Source organism: Lissotriton helveticus, chromosome 4_1 (genome assembly GCF_964261635.1).
Source record: "Lissotriton helveticus chromosome 4_1, aLisHel1.1, whole genome shotgun sequence".
Classification (NCBI taxonomy): domain Eukaryota; kingdom Metazoa; phylum Chordata; class Amphibia; order Caudata; family Salamandridae; genus Lissotriton; species Lissotriton helveticus.
Window position 1 is genome coordinate 134,732,052 of NC_136063.1, and position 12,925 is coordinate 134,744,976.

Below are 12,925 nucleotides of genomic sequence, written 5' to 3' on the forward strand. Positions count from 1 at the left end.
TGTGCCTTGCTACCTTTAACTGCGGCGGCAATTCCATCGAGGTGGGGCGGTTTAGCGGAGTGGGCGGGGCCACGTCGGCCAACGGACATGCGCAGCACTACGAAGGTAGTGCGGGCGACGGCCATTGGCCAGCAGAAGCATGCAAGGGGTTAAGTGCATTTACTACCATTTCATCATAACACTACAGACATTCTTAAAATAAAACATGTTCATAATCACTGGAAGGGCAGGATTCCTCTAAGCAAAGAGTGCTAAGGTGCAAAGACCATAATCATAATTCTACACAAATATTATTAGCATTCAATGACTCTTGCTTCTTCAAAATATTTGCTCGAATTCCCCACATCCAGCCCAAATATGCCCAAATATTTGGCTATGGCTGTAGCTATGGGCTCATGTGTGTTGGTCTTTAATATTCGAAGGGCGGTAGCACATGACCTGGTACCCATGTTGGTGCATATTGGCTTGAGCCACTTGTCCCTAGGAGACTTATAGGCGGGACATGCAAATTGGATGTGGGAAACAGTCTCATCCTGCTCAGGGCAGGATACACATTTGCTGTTCAGTGAATTGAGACACTTGTGTGAAGCATTTGACGGGGAGTGGGCCAACCCTAAATAGATGGAATAATTTCCTATCGCTGGGTTTAGATATGAAGTGCCAATCATTTTCGTACAAGGAGTCAGGCTTATGCTCCAAAAAAATACCGGTCAATGAGGTGTTCTTAGTTAGTCATGAGCTTTGGGCATTGACTAAAGACCAGTACGCTTTATTTAAAAACCTTTTGGGATGCAAATAGGTTACCAGCTGGGTCCTCCCACAAGTGGCTCTAACCCATGTTCACCAAGTTACACTTAATCTTATGTAGCCAAGAGATCTTACAAAATGAATCAGCGTCTCCAACATCTTTTAACGCTTGCACATACTGTGACAACTCCGGGTAGACTATATTCTTCTCCAGAATGCTAGTGGTCTATATCGGGCTTCCACCTCCAAGGTACAACATCCCAAATCGGAATAAAGGGGCTTGAGTGGAGTAGATGGAAGGAGACCGGTTAGGGCTCTCACAAATTTCGTCTGACCTGTGGCTAAAGGTGACAAATTATCAAAGCCCCAGAGCTCCACTCCGTATAAGATGGAGGCCCGAACCTTGGTGTTATAGATCTTTAATACAGGGTCTACCAGCTTCGTTTTGGAGAGCCTCTGTTCTTTTATTAATGCTCCCGCCAATTGACAGTGTTTAAGGATCATTAGGTCAATCTGTGGCTTCCAGTTTAGCTTCCTGCCCAGTGTAATGCCCAAGTACGTAAAAACATCTGTTTGTTCTAGCTGCAACTTGATGTAACTTTATCTTTGTAGAGAACTATGAACTTAGTTTTCTCCACATTAACCACCAGTTCATGGTCACCACAGAAGTCTTCAAATCTTTTCAGTGCGCTCTGCAACCCTGCTTGTGTTTTTTAAATAATAAGGGTATCATGGGAAAACATAAGTATAGGTACCTTTGAATTCTGCAAGAGAGGGAGCGTCAGCAGGGTATGAAGAAAAATAGTTAACGACCCCATTTATAAATAACGAAAATAAAGTTGGGGCCCGACACATACTCTTGACGGACCCCTTTGGATACAGGAAACCTGGTCGTGACATTACCCTGGCAGCCCCATCGTACCTGTGCAAAGTTTGACTCATTCAGTTTAGAGCGCTACAACGAGGGGGTGGCCTCGTTATTATCTACCGTGATACTCTCAGGTGCACTATACACCAACTACATGACCTGAAAGGAGCAGAGGGCTTTAATTTCTGTATTCAGTTACATGACTCTTTCTCCTTCGCAGGAGCACTACTTCATCACCCCCCGGGTCCGCATAAAGAATTCCTGGAGAATATTGGAGAGTTGATTAGTACACTAGCTCTAAGGTTCTCTAATTTTACGTTACTAGGCGATGTTAACTTACACATCGACTCTCACAAGGACCCAGGAGCTATTTGTTTCAAGGAGAAAATGGACGTACTTGGCTTAGAACAACGTTCCATATCTTCCACTCACAGGGCTGGCCATACGTTGGACTGTATATGTTCAAACTTGGAAACCCTTGAAGTCAGGCCTCCCGTTTATCAAACATGGACAGACCATAAACTAATTCCCTTTGATATCTTGACTAAGAATAGGCCTCTTAGTAGGGATTATAACAAGGCCTCACAACAAGACAAGGCTAGGTGGCTTTCCAAAGCCCTCATGGACAGACCCAACATGCTAGGAGACCCCACAGCAGACAGACCGCTTGTAGGGCAGTGGATACATGCCCTGAAAAATCAGCTGGTACCCCCGGTCTCAAGTCATAGTTCTTTAAAAAAGAAACCATTGGCCCCATGGTACTTACAATCTCTAAAAGAACTACAAGGACAAGTTAGGTAGTTAGAACGCATATGGCGGCGAAACTACGATGTAAAGGAGCTTCAAAATTTTCAAAAGACCCCTCAGAAAATATCACACCCTGATCAAAACCTCCAAAAAAGCATATTATACGGAGGCTATTAAAACTACCAATAACAATCAAAAAGAGATTTTTAAAATAGTCAATCTATTCACAAATCCTTAAAGTATACAACAAGAAATTCCCCCCTTTCAGAGTCTCTGCAATAAGATAGCTGATTTATTTGAAGAGAAGGTTCAGAAACTACTTAGGGACTTCTCCTCCCCCACTCTCACCTCCACGTTCAAGGATATTCCCGGAGAGACAGGCAGAGCAAGTATGCTGACCTTTAAGCCTATTACAATGGAAGAACCGCGTCTGGTGATCAAGTCCATTAAATCTGGATCTCCCTTCGATCCCTGCCCTCCTAGCCTATTATACACTCTCAGATATTGTGAATCCCAACATAAATAACATAATCAACTCTTTCCACAGCAAAGATCCCAGTAGAGTGGAAACTGGCTGCAGTCAAACCACTCCAAAAGAAACAATGGGCGGATCCAACTTTTCTCTCTAACCTACGCCCTATCTCGCTCCTCTCGAGTCTGTGTAAGCTGACTGAAAAATGTGTAAACGGGCAACTTACAACATTTTTGGAGAAAACCAATGCACTGCACACTAATCAATCAGGTTTCAGGGCACAATACTCCACAGAATCCACACTACTGTATACGACTGAAATACTGAGAGCAGCCCTGGACCAGGAAAAGAGAGCAATCTTAGTGTTATTAGACCGGTAAGCTGCTTTTGATATGGTCTCACGTCATTCTTTTAGACCGTCTCGTATCATACGGCATATCTGGCACTGTACTAGAATGGATTAAGAACTTCCTGCAAGATCGCCGTCAAGTGATCACATTAGGTCAATATAACTCTCAGGAGAAGGCAATTCTCTCAGGGGTCCCCCAGGGCTCGAGTCTTAGCCCGGCCCTCTTTAATGCCTATATGTCCCCGCTAATTAAATTAATATCCTTCAATATAAACACCATCTCATATGCGGACGATACACAGCTAATCCTGGTCTTAGATAATGACACTACCCAGGCGGAAGAAAACCTCTGCAACTGTCTCACAGCAACCCTCAGTTGGATGAACCATAACCACCTGAGGTATAACTCGTAAAAAACTGAAATGTTACCATTAGGTCAATAAAATATTTTTTCACCCAAACTCTGGTGGCCAGAAAATACTACTACTCCTCCAAACACAGTAAACGTGGTCAGAAACAATGGAATACAAATTTGACACTACCCTATTGATTAAACAGCAATCCCTGACAGTTGCCGGGACCTGTTTTCACATCATTAAAAGCCTCAAGAAATTCTTTGAACTAATTCCCATCTCGGCAAGGCAAACGGTCGCCGTTGCCCTTATCATCTCCAGGCTAGATTATTGCAATAGTCTATACGCAGGAACTATAGAGCAGGAACTGAAATGGCCCAGGTGATCATCCGCAACAATGGCACTAGATATCCTACACTGGTTACCAATTCACAAACACACTTTCAGGCCCTTCCATTATCGGGGTCCCCAATAACTCTGAACTGGTTTCAAGCAATATGTTCCCTCCCGAAGCTTGAGATCAGCAAATGCCAATCTCCTGAAAACACCTGCATTCCGATTGGTGTCAAAGGGAGGAAAATCGCTCACGGTCATAGGCTCAAAGGCCTGGAACAAACTCACCCAAAACTCAGCCAAATTACCTGTTTAGGAAGGCACTTAAAACCTGGATCTTCATTGCTCAGGACACTCTATGCTAAATGTTGATCTGATCCCCCATCCCTACTGCCTTGCAGTAAACCACCTCTTCTTTCCATCGGGGTTTCCGTTTCTCAGCGCCAAAATGCTTCTCGGAGTGATAGCCACGCTATATAAATATACCATTACAATTACATTACTACCAGTGTTAGTAATTCTAGAGGCATCCCTAGATCTTTTAGAACGGCCCATAGCTTATTGCGTGGAACCATATCAAAAGCGGATTTGAGGTCGATAAATGCCTCATAGATGGTTCCTCCTGCAATAATTACCACTCACCAGTAGATTAATATAAACCTAAAGACCTGGTCTATAGTGTTTAAGTGTGTGCGGAAACCAGCCTGACGGGACGATAGTATGTCATTATCTGTGATCCAGGTCTGAATCCTGCTCAACACTAGCCTAGCAATAATCTTTTGGATTGAATCGATTAGACTGATTGGCCTATAGTTGCTGGGGCAGGATCGGTCCCCCTTTTTATAGATTGGTAATATTTCGGCACCACGCCAGGATTCAGGAATGGGAGCTCCACTGGCTATCGCATTGGCCAGCATCGGGATGTACTTTAGCCAGTTATCTTTATCGTGTAGAATCAAGTCAGCTGGGATACAGTCAGGGACGAGGGCCCCTTCCTCTTGGTATCGCATTCAGGGCAGATTCTACCTCTCCATCAAAAAACACTAGTGTTCGGCTTGGGTAGTTGAAACTGGTCTTTACTACCACTTATAACAGCAAATTGTGCCTCAAAGTGGGAGACCCACTGGTCGGGTGCTACGTGGTTATCAGGAGATTGCCTAATTTCGTCACTACTCCATTTACCAAGCTGCCAGAATTTTTGCATGCTTTTTTCCTTCCTTGCCAGGAAGAGATCTTGCCATCTTTGTTCATCCCACTCCTTCTTAGCTTTATGTTGTTGCATTTTATATATTTTCCGTGTATATTTAATGTTACCCATATCTTTTGATTTATTAGCAAGGGACAGCTGCTTCGAGGCTTCTCTACATGCCTAATGTTACCATTTTTACTGGCTTTGGAATAACCCTTCGATTTGATTTATAAGCTTGGACGAAAAAAGATTTACGTTTATCAAACATGTCGTCGTGAGCTTGTAAAATTATAGCATTAATTTCACCCTGCGTAGTTGTGTTTTGAAGGGCTGCTAAAGTGCACTCCACTGCTTCCTTCATCTGTACTAGTGCGGTGTCATTTTCAATAATCATGGCCCATTTAACCCTCCTCATATCGTTACATAATAGGACGTCAGCTGTCACCTCCTCAATTATCTGTGGCTGGATCGGTGGGAGACATGGCACCTGCATCTTTAACAGCAGTGGGTTATGGTCATTTAAACTTCTCTCATAAACCTCCATATCAATAAGGGAAGACCATTGCTCCAGAGTTATAAAAAAATAGTCAATATGGCTACTTCTTGAGCCATTACAATAAGTATGAGAGCCCAGTCTATCTGAGGGTGTCCTCCCATTTGGCGCCCTGATACCTCTCTCCAAACATAAAGCTTTCAATTGAAGTGCAGCCCCAATTCCATTTCCTTATCAGTAGTAAATCGAAGGATGGGATGCTCCATTGTGCATCCTCTTCAGCACAAAGTCTGCCATCCTCTTGGTCGAGGGGGCTCGAATGAGCAGTTAAAATCACCTGCGATCAACAAATTACTTCGGCCTCTATTGGTATCTAAAAAGGTGTCAAGTGTAGAGATTGTGTTGAATGATTTACCTCCCGCCATCCCTCTTGCATGTACATTAATCACTAGTAGGAGGGGAAGAGATTGTTGACGTAAAAGAATGGCCATAATATCGGGGCTATCTATCTGAACCTCGTCAATCCTATAACCAGAATGCTGCCTCACCCAAATGGTTAGCCCTCCTCTGGGTCTACCTTTTTGTCCACAGAGTGCTGGTTTAAAAAATGTAGATAGCCTGGGTGGTAAATTTGGTTGAGTGACCATGTTTCTTGAAAGGCCCATATGTCATACTCCTCTATAAATACCGACCAGTCAGTAGATGGTATCTTGGAATGCAGTCCCGCTATATTCCAAAAGGCATATGTCAGCAGAGTCTGACCATGTGCGCTGGAAAAGGTCCAGGCGTCTGTCTGAATATGGTTTCCCAGGGCACATACCTGTTGGGCTGGATTTGTGATTAACAAGAAAAATATCTGAAATGTCTATAGGGCTTGCTATGTGCCTAATTGACCCTTCCATTAACCCCTGCCCACCAGTGCCAACATTAGAAGTAGCCCTAGATAGGCTATTGACAGCACCCCCTTTGTATATTTCCTCCTCTGGATGGTTTGGAGGGGGATTGTTCCTTAAGCATCAATCTACTTTTTCTAGAGAGGAGTCCTCATTGCAAACTTGGGCTAGTTTATTATAGTTGAGGCTGATGTTTGAAAGTAGGTGGTTGTATTTTATCCTGATGTTAGTTGTAATCAAGTGTGATGTCATTCGTTCGAACGCCACTAGGTTATTTATTAGGCCTACGGACTCCAATGTAAGGCACACATGATCTGTACAAGAACCGTTAGATATGAGCCTTTTAGCGGAAAGTATGTCTTCCTTTATTACTGATCTGCCCTTCCGCACGCGACGTAACCATTGGATGCTTTTATTAATCAGGGATGGCTCATCTTCGATGGTTAGACTAGGAGACAGTTTGAGGATATTGGTCAGAAGAATTTGGCGTTTTAAGGAGCGAATGGTTGACTTCTCTTGACCTGCATTGCCCTTATTTAAAGATGGACCAGAGGACCGTAAAGATTTTTGAAAGGAACTAACATGGTCTCCTGGTCCCTTACTTTGCAGACGGGGCCCACACTGCCCATCTCGGCTGTTATAGGCTGTGGGATACATTGTAGCCTGGCTTAAATAATATCTTTTGTCGCCAACTGTGTGGGGGACCTCTGAAGCAATATTGGACTCTATACATGTTCTTCCAATGCGAGCAGTATTTGGTGCTCTATTGGTAAATTGCTGAGGCATGGTTGATCCAACGTTGGCTAGAGATGTATTTTGAGTGGACAATTTCATTATGTTTGATAACTTGTCAGTCATGCTTTTCAGTAAGTTAGCTACCTCTATGAGTTTACATGTCTGTTCCTTTAATTCCGCTAACCGAGTGGTAAGCTGGCCTGAACATGAACACTTACACAAACAAAGGGGTGTTACTACTTGCATTGGATCAACCGACCCTGTCCCTTCTATTCACTGTGAGAACAAATTTTTCTCATTTACATTCATCAAAGGGGCAAATCTGTTAGTGCACGCTATTTCAGGCTCAAAGTGGGTTGCATTGACTGAGTTGGAACAAGAGGGTGAGGTGGGTGTCTTCCCTGAGTGTGGGATGTCGACTATGTTAGACAGTGAAGGTTCCTTCACTGTTGATCTTTTGAACATGTCCGGTATAGATACAACAACCCTTGGGGTCATGGGCAGTTAGTGTAGGGTATATCGGGCGTGCCGCAATCGATGCCCAGTGGGGCTGCTAAGATCTCTTCACAGTCACTAATAAGATTGTCTATGCGGTCCATAACACGGTTACTGCTTTTGGACTTTGGGAGTTTACTCAACCTTTTGGTCTTCTTGCCCTTTACCACCGTTCCTCCCTCCAGGACATCCACAGCCTTCCTTTTGTCCATGCTACTCTATTCGAATATACAATGCACAAGAACAAAAAGAGATACAACAGTAATACAAGTGATAGAATTTTAAAAGTCCAAACAGACTCTAGCTCAGGACTAGGCCAGACATGTAGTGGCCAGTGAACAAATAGAGGGCTACTTGGAATGCTCCGCTTCCGGATTAAAAGGACATCTAAAAATAAAGTTATTACACCTATGGTGATTTTTACTCCTAAGGGCATAAGGCCAGAGCTAAAATATCAGTACCTTGGTTGTGCCGCTGCACAGTGCTGAAACCGAATGTCAGGGGGTGGCCCTGCCTCTTCCTGGCATGGACGGGCCCGGGCGCGGCCCGCACGCATCCCGTGGGGGTTGAGGCAGCGCTTTGTAGCACAGTGATGACGCCTCCCCCTCAGTAGCTGCAGGCAATGAATGGAGTTTCACCCTGGGACACAGAGTCCCACCAGGATGTTGGTAGCTGCTGTCTGCTGCACTCGGTGAGTCCACCCACCACGGCAGGGCAAAAGAGTGACAGGAGAGCGGTATAACCCAGCGGGGGTCCTCAGGCAAATCTCCCAGGAGTTGTAATACAGTTTGGAGTGTAATTGTATATGCACTTTGTTTTGACTTACAGTATTGTTACTGAGAAATGCAATGCTTTGTAAATACAGTACATATACTTTGAATGAGTGTTTTAGTAAAATTACAGGTAAGTCACTTTTCTTACACAGTGTAATATACCTGGATACTACACTGGGACATTTCCTGTAAGCAGGTAAGTAAAATCATTTTTGTTAGTACAATTTTAAAGAATTTCTTTAGGTTTTCAAACTCAACACTTAGAAACATTTCCAAGAAAAACAGTCAATGTTATCCTGTGGAGGAAAATAGTGTTATCGGTTTTAGGGTAAGTATTCGGTAGTGGGAGTTGAGGGGGTAGACTCAGTGGTCCCCCAAGGTCAGGGATGCACTCTCTTTACACCCTTAGCGGCACTAGGGCGCCGGGTGCAGAGTGCTGAGGCCCAATGTTATCCAATGGGGATAGGGGGCCACCGGTTGGTGGCTGCTAACGAGCAGGCCACTTTATTGTGGGAACAAAGCTCCGGACTTTAGCTCAGGGCAAATGGGGGAAAAAAGGAGCACCAAAGGTCCACTCTCAGCGGCACTAGGGCAGCTGGGTGCAGGGTGCATTTTTGACGTCGGGCGCCCTATTGTTTGCGATGGGGAACCTCCGGTTTGCAAATGCACTGTAGGCCCGGGGATGAAGGTCTTCTGGGTGCAACCACCCCTTCGAGAGGTAAGCTAGGATGCTGTGGGTTGGTTAGGCACCGTCGGTTGGGCCACCCAAGGCCATGGGTGGCTTTTAGGGTCAGATCTTCTTACCAGCTCCTGGTCGCGGTTGGGGGGACCTTCCGGTTTGAGGCTGCAGGCATCGGCTTGAGGCAGGTCAGGGGTTGCCGGATCTCGGGTCAGGATCGCCAGGGAGACCTCCTCTTGGTGTTTGCCCACCCGAGCGGGGGCCGTGGACGGCAGGTGCAAAGTGGTGCCGATTCGCGGTTTCCGAACGGGGCCAGAGGTTGTTGTTGAACAAATCTGGTGTTCATGGGAGACACAGTCTTTGTGGCAAATTAGGTACAAAGTGCAGTTTTGGGGAATAGAACACAGGCACTGGGAATCTGATTGGCAGGGACCCAGGACATATGAAGTCAAAGTGCATCAGTAGTCTGGAAAAAAGTGGGGGAGTTACAGCAACAGAATCCCAGCTTCTCACACATCACATAGGAATCACTGCAAGGTGTTACTTACAGGGTCATCCTGCACAGACAGTCGCTACAACTGCTCAAGCACGGGAAATTTGAGGCAGCAAAATGGTTTCCATACACACATGGGCATATTCCTACCTCTTTTAAAGACTTGAAAAGGCTAATCAGACTATGTTTGAACTCAGCCTCACCGAGAACTTCACATACAGCTCCTGAACCCAACAGTACCCTATAAAGATATGCATACCACATTTCTCACCCCCACAGCCACAGGAAGATACCAGGTGGCAACCTTAGAATCCAGATGGTTCCAAATCCTCTGAGATGTGCAATGGTCTCCATCAAGTATATATGCTGGAAAGAGGCCATTATTCACGTCTCCTGATTTCCATCCTCATTCCCACCCCATGCTACAGTAGATTCCATGTCAGGACGGGAGCCAAGGATTCTGTCTTCCAGCAACGAGATAACAAAAGAAACATTTCCCAATAACCATGGGGAAAAAACTGTTGTCTAAAACCATCCAATCAGAGCATGACAATCCATTGACCATTAGCATTCCTCCTCTTTATTAACTGCTTCAGGAGTGTTTAACTGCCTTCACTTGTACTCATTGCTTTATATACTATTTATTAATATTGTAGATTTAAATTGTGTTAAGAGTTGTTGGGGGTACTACACCAGTCTGCAAGGGGATCTCTATTCCACTTTTTCCACGGGTTGCCTCCTGCACAGTGAAACATGGAACGGCTTTAAAGCAGCCGCTATGCATTTCACACGAATGCGCTGCCCCCAGTCCATCACGAGTTCATGACTGCCCTGGGGGCAGCGCATTCCTCATAATGCGGTGCATTTTCCTTCATTGTGCCGGGCACACCTTTTTAAAGGTGCGCCCGGCACAATGACGGAAAATGCGCTGCATGTGTAATGCGGCCCCTGGAATTTATAGATTGAAGCTATGAGTGCTACAGTGCATTAAGGCTTATGTAGCCATGACCGAGGAATCAACCAACTTCTCATTTTGATAAGGAAACCATACATGGAGGTATCTCCTCCTACTATTGCTAGATTGGTTCATTTGGTCATGCAGGAGGCAGGCCTTAAAGGTTCAAAGTTAGGTGCACACTTGGCACCAGGGACCATGGCATTAAAGGCTTTTTCTTGAAGTGCTCAGGTGAAAGACCTTCTGAAATGCAGCTGAAGGGGGTTCAGAGACAACATTCAAGCATTTTTTATTTCAACCAGTGGTGGATGTGGCATTGCTCATGGTGAGCGAGCTTTAAACTGCCATAGTTCTTGCTTCCAGTCTGGACATGGAATACAAAATTTCCTAGCGACCCTGAAGGAAAGGTTCAATTTAATTAAGGGCACAGAGGCGGGGATTATCCCACCCAGCAGGATAATAATCTAGGGTTCAGATTCTGTTGTGTTATGCTCCCATTTAGATGTTGAGAATAAGTTATAGATGGGGGTTGATGTGAGTGTTTTGGGACAAGTGACATTCATGAGGGTTGAGGGTACAGAGGTTATTGGGGTGTATTCACTATTGTCAGAGCATTCATTTTCTTGCTCAAGAAGACTTAGAAGAGATTGAATATGGTTAGTTTAATAATGAGAATGTAGTGTCTTTTGTTGGGGTATTAAATACTCTGTAATAGTTAGCATTTTGCGTAATGGGTGTGCTTGGTTGTGATTTGTTGGACTGAAATGTGAAAAAAGAAAAGAATTCAATTAAGGACGGCAAGTTGCTTTGTTTTCATTTTTGTCTCAGGAATGTGGAAGCAATGTTGTGGCTGATGGTGGAGGGAGAGAGTTTAGGTACAGCTAGAGGGATCTGATAACTGACCAATGGTAAGTCTTACATTTTTTTTTGTTTACCCTGGTGGTGTTAGAAAACGAAGATGTAGGCAATTGGTTGGAAGTAGTAGTTGGTGGTTTGAGGTGTTATGGAGCAATTGTCCTGCAATGAGATGGCCAAATAGATTTTAACAATACTAATACATGTCAACTTAGCAGACTTTGGCAGAATTGAGAGGGTGATAATGTTGATTGGCTATTGGGTTTCATTTGACATATGGGTAGGTTCTATTTTTAAAATGAAGACGTAGGAGGAAATTCCTTATGTGTTGGAGATAAAGGTTTGGTACCATTGTTGTAGTCAGAAATGGATACAAGTAGATGACTATGTGAGAAGGAGAGGAGTTACATGGAAGGCAGATGTGATGGGATGCTGTGTTCAGCGGGTGTTGAGTTCTTGGTGATGTGTTTTTGTGTAACGGAAATGTCCTGAGGATACTGAAAGTAGAGAGAGGAGGAAAGAGTAAGGAAAAATAGGGAAAGATTGCAGAAGGTGGCCATGTATTTAAAAGAGGATATCAAGTGGAGCAAGGCATATTTTTGTTAAGTGTTGCTCAGAAGGAAGAGATAGGGTTTTGGTTTTCAGATTACTTTTCAAGCAAGCAAGTTATGCTTACATGGGCAACAACTGTGTTGATAGAATTATTAAGGATTAAATTAACATAAATAAACCAAGTTCAGGAGCAATAAAATAGTTTGCTTACTCATACCATCTTATGCCCACATAATGCCTTAAATCAGCAATAACACAAAAGAAAGAATAAACCAAATTTCAGAGGATATACAAATCTAACAGTTATTCTTTAAATATATCTGGACATTCATTGCACCTCAGCACTCACCCAGCTTTCTTCCTAGCACCTGCGAACTCTCGGGCATATGAAAGAGCTTTCTCGCCATGGACAAACTGTTCCTCCACCATGGTGGAACCCATGGCATTCTCGGAAATGTAGGAACGCAGGGTGAAGGGATAAAACGCCAGGCCGAGGAACCACATGATACCAGCAATATAGCTTATTATGCTGTAAGGGACAAATAGACAGAGAGTTCACGTAAGGTTCAGGACATAATTTAACAGCTACATTAACAATACTGATTAGAGAGCACAAATACAGGCGGACAAGAACACAAAGTACATTACTGACCATAATGGATTTACCTTTTAAAAGCACTTTGTTCCATAATTTTACAATTTTGTGCTACTGTAAAATACTGTGTGGTGACTGCCTGGGAGGGAATATCCCTGCACGGATTGCTGAACCCTTTTTTTGCCTGAGAATACATTTTTACATCACACTGGGCTGATGAGAACTGGTAGTGGTGGCTGCAAACGATTATGTTTGAAGGATCAGGCCTTTTTACCAGTTACCTTCAGTAAGAGATGCATACTGAGATTTCCAGTCTTAAAGGCCTGTCAGCGCCTTTCCATTGGGTCTT

General features: G+C 44.1%; 1 protein-coding gene across 1 annotated transcript in view; it reads right to left on the minus strand.

Annotated features, from left to right (window-relative positions):
* GPAA1 (glycosylphosphatidylinositol anchor attachment 1) overlaps nt 1-12,925 on the minus strand; it is a 129,302-nt gene that overhangs the window by 88,098 nt on the left and 28,279 nt on the right. Inside the window, exon 3 of the mRNA XM_078686537.1 lies at nt 12,331-12,510. Within this exon, the coding sequence (XP_078542663.1) occupies nt 12,331-12,510 (180 nt within the window). The remainder of the gene's footprint in view (nt 1-12,330; nt 12,511-12,925) is intronic.